The following is an 18,835-nucleotide window of genomic DNA, read 5'->3' as shown; positions in this document are numbered from 1 at the left end:
GATGGCGTTTCTCGGGTGTTCTTGGGCGCCGTGTCGTCTGGCACTCACCCACGCAGGTCCTACCGTCCGGTCCGAGCTGCAGCCCTGGAGACGGGCATCGGCATAAGATCTCCCCCTTCACCACGTCGCAGCCGTACTGACAGTTGGCCATGGCACAGGAACGGGCACCTGAGTCAGGAGGCATGGGGGAGAGGAGAATTAGACACATGACTGAGGGAACTGAACCTTTTCACCCTGGAACAGAGGAGACTACGTGGGGACTTGATTCAAGTCTTCAAAATCATGAAAGGCATCGACCACATCAAACCAGAGGAGCTTTTCCAGGAGCTTTTTTTCAGCAGGGACACACGCACCCGGGGACACAAATGGAAATTGGGCTTCAAGGTATTCAAGACAGAAAACAGGAGACACTTCTTCACACAGAGAGGCGTCACAATCTGAACAAACTCCCCAGCGATGTGGCTGAAGAGACAACTTGGGAACATTCAAAAACAGACTGGATAGGATCCATGATCACATGGACACCAAACGAGCACGATGGGGCGAATGGCCTGCTCTCGATTGGACACATTCTTATGTTTCTTATGTCTATCACGCTGATGCAATAGTACCCCTCAAAAATGTAATCGGAGCGCAATAGACATTCCCTACAACGAATAAATGCAATGTTTTTCCCTGAGTTATCAGCGATAAAAGCTACAGCCTCAGAGAACAAGCAACAATCAAACTGTTGTTCCCCTTACAGATAGGGGAGTGTGAAGTAAGATGATGTAAGTCTAAGGTATTCCTCACTGCTGTGGCTTTGGCAATTCTCGTTGGAAGAACAGAATAACTTTGCTAGAATCTCGTTCACACCAGATCCTCCCATCCCTGACTCCCTGTCCTCTCTCCCCCACCCAGCTCCCATCCCCTGTTTCGTGTCAGTCATTAAAACACTGTATCTGGGGCCACGGTGGAGTCACGGGTGTTCAAGCACAGATACCACACCAATCAGAGCACATGGCAACACTGAGGATTTAACAGAGGACGTAGGAGAACAGAAATGACTTTAAAGGTGAATCATTTTAGCACTTTGATGTGGAAAAGGAAGTGTGATTATAGCTAAATATAGAAGCCAGCACTGATTTTAAATCTATATATATATACTGCTTGGAAGAGATAGATTAATCTCAGATTTCCAGTTCATAGAAGTGCCACTAAAGTTAAAGCCCAATGGCATTGATTTTCAATGCTATATTCAGGCGTGTCATTAGAGGTTTGTACTTGCACACATTTTACAATCCAGGCTAAAGGATTTTGTGATTTTTTTTTTTTTTTAATGTTTGGTAAATATTTGTTACTCTTCTTTGCTCTAAATAGTTGTGGAAAAGAACCGTTGTCATGGGATAGGTAACTTTGTCTTGATCCCATTACAGTACCTGTTTCAATACACATTAAAGAGTGAACATATAGATATGATAGTAGATATGATTTTGGAATCTTTTTCAGCTCATCTAATCATTCATTTACTCTCAGAATGTCTCAGCCGAGGATCTTTACCACAAAGATTCGTGTTTGCCATAACAGGAAGACTAGATCACATGAGCACTAGTAGATGAATATCCTATTGACATTAGGCACATCGAAAAGCAACCATCGATGTATAATGTAATTAAACAATCCTTAATATTGTCTCGGAGAAACGGCCACATGGCTGTAGCATCAGTAGGACCCGTGTCTTTCGTAACACGGTGAAAATGCAGGCATGATTTGAAAATGTCAAGGTTCTTTCTCCCTGCAGAAACAATGGCTACAAACCGCTCTGAGCCCTAGGACTTCAGCATGTTAAGTACAGACACTATGCTTATAAATGACTATCTAATGACTATGCAGCATGCACTGAGGATTGTGAGGCATGTGCAAGGCAAAGATAATTTCCTCTCACACACAGCTGGCTTGAGCAATCTCAGCATCGCCACGCAAAGAGAGCAGGTACTCTTCACAGACTGGATGTGTGTGTGCGTGCCAATTTAATTTAATTCGCTGTATTGTGAAAAGTAACTGACTATTGTTGGGGGGTTTGCGGTATGTGAGATATTGAATAATGACAAGGTCACAATGGTTTATTATCAACAACATGCTTTCCGTATTTTTAAATATTCCTACTTCAATTTGCCGTGCCATACCATACATTCCCCTTGTCCTTCAGATCTCCTTTCATCCATTACGAATGTGAATTGTGTCTTGTCGATTGACATCAGGTTGTGAGGCAGAGAGGGATATAATCTATAAATCCAAAAAAGATGGTGGCGAGAAAACCGAACACTATAGACAATATCCATCAGTCGTGGAAAGGTCCTAGTTGATCTAAAAAAGAGGTCCATGACCTCAATGCATACGTTCAGTCTTATCTTCTCCACCCAATCGGGAAACAGAGGACTTACTTCCACACGTGCCATCGGGCATCAGCATGTATCCGTTCAGGCAGTAGCATTTGTAGCTCCCATAGGTGTTCATACACCTGTGTTTACATGGCCGCGGCTTCAATCCACACTCGTTCAGATCTACAGACAGGAGACACACAGGTTAGGGCTTCAGGAGACAGGAATAAAGCTACTGGCTTTATTAGAGGAATAAAGCTACTGCGGTCTCTGTCAGAGAGCAGAGGTCAACCCTGACAGCTCATCTCGTCCTTCCCATCTGCCTCGAATGACTGAGGAATTGGAATCTCCTGTCTCTGGAGCCCCTCGGAAAAGAGCTCAGGGCACTGGAGGGTGGTCTGTTGGGACAAGTCTGCCCCCTCCTCCTCGGGATGATTTGTTGGAAAAAGTGCACTTAAAAGAACCTGCTTATTACCTGGAAATAAGGAAACACCTTCTCTTTTACCTCTGCACCAATAAACAGAGTCATTTTTCTGTCTTGACAGCTTTTCAAAAGATTTCATTAGAAAAAACAACAACACACACCTTTATTGATATTTTGTGACAACTGTTCACCAAACTAAAATGTGCAAAACATGACAAAAACATGGTCGTCAATGGTTGTCAGTGCGCCATTGCTCCATGGAAGAAGACAACAAATGTCCAAATATCTGCCTCTTTAAAAAGACATATCAATGCAGGGACTTATACAATATGTCAATTATTCCCACAATAATTGGAAAACCATTTATGTCCATTCCCATTTATCTAAAATGAAAATAACAATGGTGTGGACTTATGACCGTTGCCTGGGACAACAACATTAATGTACGAGGGCCTCCTTGGCACATCAAGACAAGCAAGGTATGGCACTAAAAGTAACATAATGCAGCTCTTGGTGATTTGCCAGCTCCGGGGTCAAGAGTGTGACACAAACTAATAATAAAATAACAACTGTACGAGTTGAGTGGCTGGTTTCTAGGCCGAACGCTTTGCATGCTTCTCTGCTGTAATTATGATGCTTTGAAAATAGATCTTGCTTACTGTACATGTATAGCTGCAGCGCGGCCGCGTTCAAGGCAAAGTGCACCGCGTTTAGCTACACAAAAATGACTGGAATGCGGCATGCGGCCGATATTTGACAGATGATCTGGATTTAAATAGACGTATGCTTCAGCGAGCCCCAGTAATATACCATCGCACCACTTTACTACTGTTAATTGACCAGTTCAGGGAATTGTGAGTGAGGTCAGATTCCCAATGTCAACTGGGTATAAAGCAGCTTGTCTTGTTCACTGTGGTCCCACACTTGTGCTATAACTGAAACTTAACGTCAATCAGTAAATATTTGCAAGGTCTTTATCAGACATTTAGATTAGTTTAGTCTAATCAAACAGTAAAAGATTTCCAATGTCTCTTCTATGATTAACTTATTTTACACAATCCATTCACAGCACGATATTGTTGGATGAAATTAATAAAATACCAATCTGCCTAATGCATTTTCACATGCAGGTCTAGACATGAATTCTCAATTATAACATAACACAAAGAACCCAACTGCTAATGAAAATGTCCTCTAACTGAACTGTATTTTACGCTATCTATATTTCCATTCACTTGTCGAACACGTTTTGTGCGAAAGTTCGCAAAAAAGTATATGCGTAAAATATATATGTAAAAATATTTAAATTCTGACATTTCCTGCAAACGTATTTGCCAAAGCATTAGTAATCCATAAAACCTGTTTCCGCCGGCATTTGACGCATAACTGGTGATAACCGTAAAATCTTTTTGTTGATGTTTACGAAATCCAATCCACAATTGCCATTGCCATCAAGCCTGTCGTGAAGTTTGTTTATTCGACAGGGCTTTTATCGCAAAACAACGTTTGATGGAAACCTGACTGCTGTGACCTTCTGCGCTCACTCCCCGGTCTCCTCCTGACAGGTTCCTGTGACATCCAGAAGTGTGTGCACATCAGCGGAGGGAAGCAGAGCCGACGGTGACAGTGCAACGTCAACAGTCAATTCATGTGTCAGTCTGTTGCTAAACCCACAGATCGGCCCACTGATGGAGCAGATTAGCTGTTATGCCCCTTGCTGCCGTGCAGAGGCAAGTGATGTCTCTGTCTGTACTTCTTCCCTCAGCCAAGGGTCTAAACTATGTGGGGTAAAGTCCTGAATAAACACACGGTTTGCTCTCAGCGTTTGGAACTGATATCATATAAATGTGTTCCGTGTGGGAAACTATTGCATTAAATCTCTCAGATTCACTTGTCTGGCTTCACTGATTAAAGGAGGAAAAAGCCTGAAACAAACCAAATATAATTCCAGCAGTGGCGCTATCAATTGGTCCCAGGTTTTCAGGGGAATATTTAGTCTAACTATCCCATGAGCTTCTTAAACAGAGAGGCATGCAGATGTTAAAAATGTGGAAAAATGTATCAAGTGCAATGTTTTGTGGTTGTTGTTTCTGTTTGCCAATTTTATTTTGTATTTGTTGGTCTTGTAATATTGCGATGTTCCTGATTGGCAGCTTTCAAATAACCTTGGATGCCTGTGTAATCTTCCAGGTGATGCTGATCTTTATTACGTCTGTTCGAAAGCCTTAATTGTGTCGAAAATGTGTCTCGGAATATAATGTGAGACAGATGTTGGCCCATACATCACGCGCTGCCATCTGCCGCTACTGTTCAAGCGAAATGATGTATGTGATACCTATACTATAAATCAGCAGTTTCACAGAGATTTATCACTGCTTCGAGGCACTTTTGTTTGTTGTGTGTGAAAAGCACTGCTGTTTCAGAAGTGTTGTAGGCACCAAAGACAGTCACAATTTAATGTGTTTGACTCTGCAGTGTGTCTGCTCCTTAGCTCTTGATCGTACCATAATCCAGTGATTTGATCATTTTTTATTTATTTAAAGTATTAAGTTCTCTCTAGAGTTTCACAACCCTACTATTAATTACTGTGTGGTTTGAACGAATACCACACAGAAATACACCTCCCCCAGAAAAATCAAATCAAATAAAATCAAATCAAATAAACATAGAAGTACAAATATATTGGGACTTGCTGTGCCGGTCTGGGAGGCTTAATTGACTGATTGGCTAATTGACTGATTGACCAGTATGAGAATGCACCACATTGCTGTCTCATGTATGGTTGACCAATCAGTCAATTATCCCCCTGGTCGGCACCACACCCTTTTTAAGGAGCGTCTGCTGCCACAAGCAGAGAGATACTGAGAGAAAAACTAAAACTCAGAACTTGAGTTTTAGGATTTCAGACTGCTGTGCTAGTGTTTTTGTTTGATCTTATTAAAACAAAAGTGTTTATATAAGGGGTCGGTTTCCACATTTGGAGAAACTGCAACAAAATAAAGTAGATTAAAATAAAAACAAATCCTAAAGATTTCAAATGGATCAAAATGGACAGTTTGTTTCAAAACTGAGGAAGCCAAATGCTACCTGCCAAAGAGACATGGACACCTATACAGAGAAAGAAGCATCTGACACGAAAAACTGCTGAGCATAACATGACAAACTGTCTCTCGAGTGCCTAGACAACATCCCAGGCATCTCATAGTTGGCAGTTTAAGTGCAAAGAGGAAAATCACAAATACAGCAAATGAAAACCCAGCAGCTCTGAATGTGCTATAATATGCATCAGGGCTCCAATAGCGAGGTGTAACTCCAGCGCTCTATACCTTCTTTGTTTGGTAGAAGCTGTTAAAAAAGGAGAGGGAAGAAATCTGAAGCATTAAAACCAAGATAAAGATACATTGGAGGAGGTTAACCTGTGACTTGCAATAAAGCAAGAGAAAATTAACTCTTCCCTCAGAAAGCAGTCTCTGAGCCATAGCACATGCCAATTGCAACAAGATGTTTCAGTCTAGAAAGAATAAAGGATGAAAGACTTTGATATTGAGATTTAAAAGAGATTGCAGGCAGCTTTGACTATCGCTCAGCTGTGAGACACACTGGAATGTGTGCCGCCGACTGCGGATGTTCTCTATAAATTAACTGTTGAAGAAACATTACATGCTGAACTAAGAGGCTGATTTATGACCGGGTGCTTCTGAAATATGCTATCCACCCAACACGGTGATAGAAGATAGTTCAAGGTGCTGTGAAAGAAAAGCAGGTTTCATTACATGACAAACATTGAACACTTTTCATTCAATACGGAGGAAAGCGGTTCATTGCGAACCTGCCGAAATTTAAAGTAGAAGTATTTTCCATTTCTTACACTACCTTTTCCCTTTTGCTTCCTTCACTATCATAATTTGACACACTGTTGTATGTCTGATAGTGTTATTAGCATTAAAAACATCCTCTCTCAAAGGGTGTTCAGAGAATCTTGTTAAATATGTTACAAAGAAAATGTGGAATAAACTACAATGTTGATTTTGATCTAAACAACTTTCCTCATCCATAGAAAAACTTGGAAGCTGTAATCTCAAAATGCAAATGTTCCCCTCATCTGCATCTATTAGATGTTTTTCCCCCAGCTTGGCAAATATCCAGTTCATCGGCAAACCTGACACAGCTTGAACAATATTCCCTACTACCCTTGAATTAAAACAATGACAGAAAGAGAGAAATGTTTCAATGAACAAAGCGCGTACAAGTGGCCATGTCAGCCGGCCCTGAAACAAAGGAGTGGGAAATAAAGAACGGAGGAGACAGAAGCGTGGTTTTGTTTTACATTTCTTGTCTGGTTTTGTTTTCTATGAAGAGAACAAGAGGTTAACAAGAACAAAACAGAAGAGATAATTAAGCACAACAGAGGAGAAAATGGAACGAGAGAGTGAGACAAGGGGGATAGAGAAAGCTGTAGGGTCTCGACAGGCTCAGCCAGCGCCAAGATTTTGTGACATCATGCGTGTCTTTGGCATGTCACTAGCATGTCACGCCCGAGAGGTTGTCTGGGGCCTCGCTGGCCGTGCGCCATGCAGGCAGGGGGCCTCGGTACCGACAGACTTGCTCACCCATTGGAGAGACCCCTGCTGGCTGGTGGTCCACGGGAAGAAAGATAGGAGGGTGACTGTCCCATATTGGGGGGGTCACATACTCCTGTTCCTCTTCGTAAGAGCCAGGGGGAAACAAAAACAAAAAACAGCAAAACATACAGGTGGTGAATAAAACATCTTTCCTCCGTTTAGGCTGATTTTACCAAACAGTTCCTGCAAAAAAAGATAACGTTACAGAAGCTTCATGCAGACGGATGTCTTTGGCTCCGAAGGTTCTGGCGATACTTGGCCACCCTTTGACCCATGCATGGGAGCACAGAACATCAAGGACAGGTGTAAGAAACTGGAAACCTCTGAAACAAACTCCTAAGACACTCAATACCAACTTGTGCCATATGTAATCATCATTGACTCAGAATGACTTGGCTCTTAAGCAGTCAATCACACAAGGTATTCTGGGAATTTTAAGACACTCAAAGAAAATAAAAAAAACATGGCAGACGCTACTCCAAAACAGCGACGATTCCACTTCACAGTAAATTAAAATCTGTGCTTGGACCTCCCTCAAAACTTATATTGGTTATTGAAATCTTTGTGGAGGAGTCTCGATGATTTGGGGGAACATGGTTGTGCGGGAGAGTGGAGTGTGTGTGAGCCAATGGGGGGGCTCCGTCTGCTAGCATCATTGACAGTGGCGCCGTAGTCTCAGACATGCAGTTTCAATGGAAAGATAGACTCAATTCTAAGTAAGCCTGGGATGAGGAGGCTAACTTTTCCGGCAAAGTCTTAGTCAGCCTTCAATTTAAGGCAACTGTCTAACTTGCATAGACTAGTCTATCTAATATAGTTTTATGCAACCAGACCTAGGTTTCTGGCAGGCGGCAGGGGGTGAGTCAGGACAGGAGAAGACCAAATCCAACGCACAACAAACAAGCCTAAAATACCGGGGGGTACCATCTCTTCCTTTCTAAAGTTTTTAGGAAAACCACTTGCTAAAAACAGCAGGGAATGAGACCTGAGAGTTGACCCCAGACATGTGGCTCTTAAAGCATGCCACAGATCCAGCATTGTTCGGCAATCCTTTTTACCAACACACCGGGTGACACCGTGACCCCACGTTTGTCCATCACTGTGAGGTTAAAATAGGAAAAGCCTTGAGTTACTGTTACCAAAACAGACACGAGGCTGGGGGGTCAGTGGCCGGCCGGGGTAATAAGCCAGATTCCATCCAACCAGCCAACCAATTCAAGGACAGCTTGGAAAGTCTCAGCTTTAATCAAGTGCTAAAATACACTGAGCTAACTCCACATAGCAGCTGGGTAATGACTAATCATGTGATGACGTGTACATTGCCCTCGATCTTCATGGCACCTGTGCTTTCTGTCTATAAATAAAGAGTGAACGCCAGAACCGCAAATGCTCGGTTTGGGTGCATGATTGGTTCACGTATTATTCTCATTGCTCATTATTACAGAGTTTGTATTGTATTAGAAGTCAACGGGTCAATAGTTATGAGTTATGAGATGGCACTTAGAAGAGGTAGACTGGAGCACACTGGATACAGAGTTAGTTGAAAATGGATGGGTATATTTTAAGAACATACTACTTGAGGCTCGGGAGCAATTTGTACCAAAACTTAGCAAATTGAGGAACAAAAAACACTGGCCAAAATGGTTTAATAGAGGTATGCAAAAAAATATAAAGAGGAAGAAAATGTATAGCGCATACAAAAGGGATGGTGACAAAACAAAATACATAGGATATGTTGAGCTGCAAAGAGATCTTAAGAAAGGGATCAGGAAAGCAAAGAGGGAAATAGAAAGAAACATAGCTCTTGGAGCTAAAACTAATGCAAACAGCTTTTTTCAATATTACAACAGCAAACGGTCAATAAAGGAGGAGGTGAAACAGATAAAGGGCAAAAATGGAGGTATCTTGGAAAACAAACAAGATGTGGCAAATATTCTAAATGAGTATTTCACAGAGGTTTTTACAAAAGAAAAAACAGAAAACATGCCACAGGTTGACAATCAGTCCAGTCAAACCCTAAGAGAGATCAGGATAAATGAGGAGGAGGTACTAAAGGGACTCGCAGAATTAAAAAACAAATCACCTGGGCCAGATGGTATATTTCCAACAGTACTTAAAGAAATGAAGGAAATTATTTATAGGCCACTAACTCGATTATTCCAAATGACACTTAGAACAGGGGATGTGCCAACTGACTGGAAGACAGCAAATGTCATACCAATCCACAAGAAAGGGGACAAAACTGAGCCAGGAAATTACAGACCAATCAGTCTCACCTGCATCACCTGTAAAATGCTGGAAAAAATTATTAGACAGAAAATAGAGGAGCATCTCAATGAAAACCATATTCTTGGAGATAGTCAACATGGGTTTAGACGAGGCAGATCATGTCTTACTAATGTATTGGAGTTTTTTGAACATGCAACTACAACTGTAGATCATGTGAAAGCATATGATATGATATACTTAGATTTCCAAAAAGCTTTTGATAAGGTTCCACACCAAAGACTGATCCTCAAATTGGAAGCTGTAGGCATTCAGGGTAATGTAAGTAGATGGATTATGAACTGGTTGATGTACAGGAAACAGAGGGTGTCGATTAGAGGAGTTGCTTCTAACTGGAGTGAGGTTGTTAGTGGAGTTCCACAGGGATCAGTACTAGGGCCTGTGCTTTTTCTAATCTATATTAATGATCTGGACTCTGGGATAGTTAGCAAACTTGTCAAATTTGCAGATGATACTAAAATAGGTGGCTCAGCAGATACAATCTCGGCAGCACAGGCTATTCAACGGGACTCAGATAATATTCAGTTGTGGGCCGACACCTGGCAGATGAAATTCAATGTGGACAAGTGCAAGGTATTACATGCAGGTAACAAAAATGTCCACTATAATTACACTAGGGAGGAATAGAACTGGATGAAGTAACGCATGAGAAAGACCTAGGAGTCTATGTGGACTCCTCACTTTCTCCATCCAAACAATGTGGGGAAGCAATAAAAAAGGCAAACAGAATGTTAGGGTATATTGTCAAAAGTATAGAATTTAAAACAAAGGCAGTGATGTTCAGACTGTACAATGCACTAGTTAGAGCTCATCTGGATACTGTGGACAGTTCTGGGCTCCACACTTCAAGAAAGATATCGCTGCTCTAGGGGCAGTTCAGAGGAGAGCAACCAGACTTATTCCAGGTCTGAAGGGAAAGTCCTACTGAGAGACTGAGGAACTGAACCTTTTCACCCTGGAACAGAGGAGACTACGTGGGGACTTGATCCAAGTCTTCTAAATTATGAAAGGCATCGACCACATCAAACCAGAAGAGCTTTTCCAGATCAGCAGGGACACACACACCCGGGGAAACAAATGGAAATTGGGCTTCAAGGCATTCAAAACGGAAAACAGGAGACACTTTTTCACACAGAGAGTAATCACAATCTGGAATAAACTACCCAGCGATGTGGTTGAAGCTGAAAGTTTGGGAACATTTTAAAATAGTCTGGATAGGATCCTTGGATCACTTAGATATTAATGAACACCAAACGAGCACGATGGGTCGAATGGCCCCCTCTCGTTTGTAAACTTTCTTATGTTCTTATGTTCTTATGTAATAGTTAGACATGGTTCATCTCATACAACACTGACTATTCCCCCCCTCTCTAATTGACCAGTATTTACATGACTGAGGAATCATTCTCACGGCACAATTAGTTTGTTTCAGGAGAAGGAATACTCTGTAAAGCTATAGAGCATCTTCGAAATGAAAGTGGTCAAGGATGCCGCTGTGTGGAAAACCCTTCTGTGTCTAGTACGTCCCGAGGGGGAAGGGGATAAAGAATCGCCAGAGGGAAAAGGGGATGCACCAGTACTCAATAAAACTGACTTGATCGGCTAGTGAAAGAAGTTTACCTCCTACGCAGCACTTTCTGTTTTTCCCATTCATATGAATTTTTAAATGTTCTGGTACATCGAGCCCCTTCTGCCTTTAAATACTCTCTTGACACTGTGATTGATGCTTTTGTTCCAACAGTCTGTTATTCCAGCTAAGAGGATTTCTTAAAATAGCAGAGTAACAACACATTTATAATTGAAATTGTACATTTTATGATGGCGACTCTTCTACACGTTGTTTTGTGTGCAAGACTGTTGACGTGTACTAACTTCTCTCCGTTAAATGTTATTTAGCTACTGTGAGGTAGAAATGGAATGTTTTTTTGTGTCATTTTTGTGTCATTTTGATCTGTCTTTAAGTGAAACTATTCTCTTAATAATATATTGCATATTGGAGTTGGAAATTTAAGTTGTCTGGAATAGCATGTGGAGGGTGTGTGTCACTCGACTGTCAGATATAATATTTCTTCAGTAATGGCCGTATTAATGGTGCTCTTAAATCAGCCTTCCCTGTGAATAATGGGTGAAGTATGACTCGTAATTTTGCAGGACAATGACATTTTCCATTCCAGTTCAGGGGAACACCTTGTCATTGAATGAATCCGATCATAACACGAGCTGTCCAAGACTGTCCTCTTAAAACCCTGTCCTCCAATTATCCGAACACCACCGTAAAAATAATTGAATGGTTTGTTAATGGATCACCATTTTAAAGACTGTTTCTGTATCATCTGCTTGGCTTTTCTAGGACACAAAGTTCAGCAGTGGTCATCGCTTGCAGATTGCATGATACACTTTGAGTTGTAAGAGAATTGTAGTGTTTTAAAGCCCTCTGTTACCCTCTCCCCTTGCTTGTGAGCAGACTGTGAAATCTGTCAGCCATCTGAGGTGTTTGTTTCATTTTCTACAAATTAATCCTTTGACGAGTGCAGAGGACAACAAGGTGGTAAAGCTGAACATCATTATCTCTGCATTGCTACACGTCTCCTGTATATTAGTCTCGGCTTCATCTGTCAGTATCGTCCCCATTGGGATTTTACTTCTTTATTTACATGTGGATGTTAATGTAGAGCCTTGATCTCTGTGTAACGCAAGCGAGTCAGGTTGGGTTTTGATCAAAAGCAATTTTCTTGTAGATCGGTGCGTTGGAAAGAAAGTGTTGCAAACTATAGATGGAGAACAACGTTATTCAAATAACATCGGTAAAAAAACGAAAACAGTGACTGGATCATTTCTGTACAACAATTGAATGATAACCTAACATCTTCACTGCTCCACAAATGGAGATGGCATCTCTAAGGATGGCAGAGAGCAGCCAAGGCTAATCGGAGGTGCGTCTGGTCCGAGTCTAACACGGCCGAATGAAGATCTCGGAGGCCCGCTCGAGATACGAATCGCAGCTTTCAATCGATTGTCATTCAGAAGGAAAAGCATCTGTTCTCGAACTAATCCACTAATCCTGGGTTGGGCTTGTGTGCCAGTCCGTGCAGAATGTCCTCTCCCTGTCTTTCAGCAGAGGCTTTTCCTCGCACACAGAGGAGTTCGCTTGTCTTGGCGTCAACCGGTTGCAATTATGTTTTGCGGACTCTTGTTATTTCGCTTTTCTGTCTCACAGCTCACCCGTGAAACCCTTCCTTGTAAAAACGTCCCTCTTGACAGCCAGGCAGCTTACATCTGTTTTGTTTGCGTTTCCAGCTTCGTCACTTATTAAGGAGGCTGAGGAATGCGTGTCTGTCCTCACCTCCCTGGTAATCAGGCATCCTTCAATTACCCTCGTTCTTTGCGTATTTTTATTTCGTGTCGTTCCTCATGGTTAATCCATGACGGCAGAAAGCATAACCGTGGACCTTTACAGATCTGCTGGGATGTGTGAAGCCTTTTGGCCATCGCACACCTAAAACAGCTCAGCTTTAATTAACCCGGGAGTTAATTAAAAACTAAAATCCTTAATTTAATGATTTCACTGACATCATTCGGCCATCACCTTCAACCGGGGTAATTATTCACGTTTAAAGCATGACCACCTGATTTACAGCTTTCTGAGTAACTCCTTTCCCATTGGCTTATTAAGAGATACATTTCATTGGAGAAATACTTAATTACTTATACAACGGAGACTGTGTTACTGGGCTCGGTGATTTACATTCCCTCCAAAATTCAATTACTGCCCAGATAAACTCAATATCCCCAGAAATGTTTCTCCACAGTTTTGGAAACCTGAAATCGGCACAGTCTTATCATACATTTATCACATGAATAAAAACGTGAGCATCATAAAAATAATAATAAAAACGGTCAAGACTTCACAGAAGATTAGAGTTAAATACAGAAACACAACTGCATATGTTTGACTTGGTTCTAAAAAGAGAGAAACAACATTGATAGGTACAAATAACCAGATGGCATTCTGCCCATCAGGCTAATTCAGTTTCTTTTTATCCGCCTGTAAGTGCAGATTGTGGCAGATTGATTTCACCAAAAGATTGTCTTTATTATTATTATTATTATTATTATTATTATTATTATTATTACTATTATTATTATTATTATGTAACATATTATAAACTACAGGATACTGTTCTGGTTAATTAATAATGTCATAGCTCCTGTGAAATTTGGTATTAAAGTCTTTATTATGAGACATCGTTTCAAAGCAGTCTATAATTTGAATGATAGATCATTTAATTGAATTTGAAGGAGAGACACTTACAACAGAGTTTATCAGAAAAAGGTTCTGCAGTCATAAACAGAAATATGGACAGAGCTTAGCTACAGTATTATAACATAATTGGGATAACTGAATACCTGATAATACAAATATTAATGAATGTGATTGAATTAAAAAATGATAACATCTCTGCCACTTTATTCATGTTTTTATTTTTACCTGACACACGGACACATTGATTGATTTGCAACTTAATCTGGATACCATTTAGTAAACAATTTATCTGTTGATAACTGTATATAAATATTGTAGTATTTTAGGCGTTTTGCTACTGGATTCACCGCTGACAAAACCGCAAATAAGACAATAATAAGGACGTCCTGCAACAAATGTATTTCTCAGCCAGTGTTAAGGAGCAATACTTTTCTCCCTAATTTCCCAACTACCCACTAAGTAAATTGTGTATGAAATCTGCTGGTTGAGTTGATGAAATTGAATATATTGCAAAGGCAGAATTAAAGCAACGTTGTAGGAAAAGCCTAATCGTACCAATGCTCTTCATTGATTAAATCTAATTACAAACGTTAGCTTGACAAATTAAGATACATTTTCCACCTGCCAAGACAGTGACAGAACTGCTGTTAACCAAGCAGCATCGAAACGGAAATATGAGCCGTCTGATTTGAACATTCCTCCGGGGATTGTTCCCCTGCTCTTTAATTACAGGCTATCCTATTGCTGTCTTGGGGCTGGCACTGAAACCCATTTCGGCGCCATCACAGGCAATATTTATTGGTTTCTATGAACAATTGTGCTTCCCCACTCCCATTGCTTTTCAATGTTTAATGTGCCCTCCAGAACATTCACTTCACACACCCCATCCACTAACCCTTCTCCCCAGTGATATTTTAAGAGAACTTAATTACTCTGAATCATGAGACCCCATGCTCATCCTAACTGGATACAGTTAATCAAATGTCCTAAAAGGACGTTCTTGAAGACGAACAGAAGTGTTGATAGAGTAAACACACAGAGCTGACTCTGAAACGCAGGTCCCTGGAGCTAGGCCTTCAGCGATCAATTGAAAGACACGTCCATCATGGAGATAAAGAGCTGGTGACAGGGTGCCAATATTGATAAGACAAAATCAGGAATGAGCCGCCACTCAGAATCATTTACCTCCATCATCCTTCCGTTTAAACACGGCCTTCTTTTTGAATATATTCTGGAGGACAACCGAAGCCAAGCAAGGGCAGGTGACTGATTATTTGTCAGTTTGGCATCTGTAGGCAAACAGTTTCTTGCTGTATTTGTATTTATATCTCATGAACTTGTGATACTAAGATTAATACACAGTTTAGTATTTCCGGATAGGGATAATGTTCCGAGACGCACTAAACGTAACAATATAATTATCAATTTTTTTATCCTTTAAAGATGCACATTTGGCGACAATGTTTTGGACGGTACTATTGCTGGCCAAGAAGAGCGTGGAGATGCAAAGCAATCGGAGTTCACTGAGTTTATTTTCAAAAGGAGCAGTAACAGCCTGTGATGTCCGTACTTCCATCCAATGGGAACGTCACACCAAATTAACACACAGGCTCAACACACCAGCTGATTTGTTCAGTTCATGAGCAGTTTGGCGTAACCGGTCGAGCGCTGGGCGGGGAAGGCTGTGGCGGCTTCACAGGTGTCTGCAGTGTGTGGGAGGGGACTGCTCTGCTCACACAAATGTTTATCAGGAAAAAGTCACTGAACCCTGGCGTTGGGCTTCACCGCACCTCTTGTACTTGTGTCCAAACCCTAGACTCCTCGGTATGCATCTGCTTAAAAGTTTTACAGTTGCTGTTCAACACAATAAATGAGTCGCGGCAGGGAATGCAACCCTCTGAGCAGAGAATGGACCGTCTCTACTCAGCACCGGTGTAACGCTCGACACATTCCTGCCTCACACCTTCTCCCTTTGCACAATTTCTCTACCAAAGAACTGGAAGCACCATGAACCGAACAACAGCTCTCCTCTCCGGGATCAAAGCGGCTGTTTGAGGATTCTCAGGACTTTTATGATCAATTAGAAACATGTTTTATTTGACCATAAATTGGACTTTAAGTCATGTACTAATTCACTAAATAAATATTTTATTTGAAAAAGGATAAGAAGGCAATTCAATTCTGTAAAATTAAACATATTGACTGAATGTGCAATGTACCCCTGTACAGCTATATACAAGCAGACTGCTGTGGCAATAAGTGTTCGCTTAACTCCCAGAGCCCAGAGAAGTCAGCTATAATTGGTGTGTGAAATTCTCTCCTAATGAACATTGACACTGGAGCCAATCAGACTCCGACCTCCAAAGCAGGGGATTTTAAGGGCTTCCTGCATCCTGTACTTAAATTACCGACTCAATTTCTGTATAACCAACTGTATTGCTCTTTTCAACAAACCTGCGTGAATCGTGGGAGGAGATTGATGTATTGTATTTCTTTAATCCCTCGCTCTACTCTTCCTTTTCTTGCAACTCCTTTGATTCTGTTTCTTGAGGAATACATGCATCTCTCAAGTGAATGTTGGTGTTTTCTTAATTAAATAAGTTACAATTAACTGAAAAACACACACACAAATATACATACATACATGCAGCACATTTTACTAAGACCTGTAACTTATCCTAAAACCAGTGAGAAATTAGTTTAAACATTAGGAGCTGCTGGAAAATAAAGACGTTGTAACTTCAACGAATACATGAAAACACAGGCTCTGAACACAGCAGTGCAGTTCCGTTGAAGGACAGAGTGGAAAGGTTATCGATTGTGCACACATGGGTAATCAATATCACACGGCTGGACTTCACTGCCTTACCTTGGTTGCAGGTCTTCCCGGTGTATCCTGGGTAGCACTTGCACTTGTTCGGTCCCACACATTCTCCGTGTTTACATCCGTGTTGACAGAGGGCTGTTGGGGAAACGCAAGTAACGTGACTACACCAGACGCAATACAAACATATACATACTAGACGGGTTTACATTATGGTTACATCCATGAGCATCATATCTCTTTCTGTAAAACACTTTGTGAGCTATATTGTATTGCTCTTAATCTATCAAGCGACCATTATAAGTCACCCTGGGTACGGGCATGTTCATTAATAAATGCATACAGCTCTGGAATAAATTAAGAGACCACTGCACAATTATCAGTTTCTCTGGTTTTACTATTTATAGGTATGTATTTGGGTAAAATGAATATTTTTGTTTATAAACTACTGTCAACATTTTTCCCAAAGTCCAAATAAAAATATGAATGGAATGGAATGGCTGCCATACATGTAGAGATGCTGAGTTAAGAAACATTTGCAGTTGTCTCTTAATTATTTCCAGAGCTGTATATACATTAGTATTCTTATCCTTATTAATAAGAATTATATTAATTAAAACACAGGAACAACAGGACAATGTATTTGTTACAAAAACACCACCAAACAAAGCCGAAATGTTCTTTTAACAAGATCCATGCCGGTGGTGTTGTTTTGTCTGTTACGGATATGACACCCTTGCGTTGTTCCCGTTGGAAATCCAGTGAGGTGTTGGCTGTCAGACACGTCGGCTCGCAGCCCGGGGATGTGTGTGTAAAAAGGAAACTGATCAAATCTGAGCTGAAGGCTTCTCGTGATGTTTGGCACTTAGCATTTAACATTCGTAATCCTCCCCATGGAGACCTCACACAGATCAGCTGCCGCAGCTCTGCAACAACACTGGGTTCAGTTTCCTTGGTGATGCGCTGCCCTTTTTAGCCGCCAGGGCTGAAGAGCTGCTGGAGTGAGGATCTGCAGACTCCTGTACGAGGGGGAGAGGGCCCTCAAAACGCACGCTTCCACACTGAAGTACGTAGGCTTTGGTTATAGCTGAAAGTATTCACACCCTTCATTTGAAACAAAGACTCCCTGATTGATGAGAGCATAACTGCCTTCACATGTCAAAGCTGTCACATTTCACTGTCTGAATTCTTAACGCTACACCTTCTGATAAACCTCTTACAAAAATCAATGAATAGAAACTTGTTTGATTACTACCCTTGCGATAATCGTACCTGGGCGAAACCTGAGATCAAATGACTGTCAAGTAAATACAAAAGTGTCCTATTCCAACTAAAAGGAAACACAATTGATTACTATGAACACATTTTTATCATTGCATCTTTAATAAGACAGTTGTGGAAAAATGCAGTAAAATCCTAAATAACAACTGATACATCAGTGATTCCATTTTCACTTTCTGCAAGTAATAACTTGTTTAATATCGCAATACTTTTCCTTTCTGAGAGTGTTCAGTTTTCTTTTTTCTTTTCCTGCAAGTTCCCCCGATCACAGGCTCATAACTATATATATATATAGACAAGTGTAACTAATTAACATCAAAAGCTTCATTAAGGCCGTTGTAATGTGCCACCGTTCGTGTAGTTAATTATCCAGATCATGTGGATACGAGAAAAGGCCAAAACCGCAGCTACATTACACAGTTCGAAGCATGACGGAAGATCATTTCAAGCATTTTACAGTAACATCTAAGGAACGATTATAGTGCTTTCATTAGACAACCGCGACAGAAACTGCGATATTAATGCAGGGTGGACGCAGAGAAAATGGACAACAGTGCAGCAGAGTTCAACGGTCTCTTTAAAACTGGGGTGGGCGACTCCAGTCCTTGAGGGTTGAAGGGGTTTCTGGTTTCCAGCCCACCTCGGGGTTTTAACGACTTAATTGAAGTCATTATTAGGCTATGGAGTCATATCACCTGTTAATTACAGATCTCAATTAGTTGAAAATATACCACTGCTTAACGAGAGCCGAGGGTGGTCTTAACGTCTCTGGCT

General features: G+C 41.1%; 1 protein-coding gene across 2 annotated transcripts in view; it reads right to left on the bottom strand.

Moving 5' to 3' along the window:
- The window catches only part of npnta (nephronectin a), a 49,497-nt gene that overhangs the window by 16,404 nt on the left and 14,258 nt on the right, over window positions 1-18,835 (bottom strand). For both annotated transcript variants that reach the window (XM_066720659.1, XM_066720660.1), the window contains 3 exons: window positions 16,826-16,918; window positions 2,424-2,543; window positions 49-168 (listed from right to left, as the gene is read on the bottom strand). In XM_066720659.1, the coding sequence (XP_066576756.1) occupies window positions 49-168; window positions 2,424-2,543; window positions 16,826-16,918 (333 nt within the window). The remainder of the gene's footprint in view (window positions 1-48; window positions 169-2,423; window positions 2,544-16,825; window positions 16,919-18,835) is intronic.

The sequence above is a fragment of the Amia ocellicauda genome, chromosome 13, assembly GCF_036373705.1.
Source record: "Amia ocellicauda isolate fAmiCal2 chromosome 13, fAmiCal2.hap1, whole genome shotgun sequence".
NCBI classification, from domain to species: Eukaryota; Metazoa; Chordata; class Actinopteri; order Amiiformes; family Amiidae; genus Amia; species Amia ocellicauda.
The sequence above is the reverse complement of the archived record's forward strand: the minus strand, read 5'-3'. Positions and strand labels throughout refer to the sequence as shown.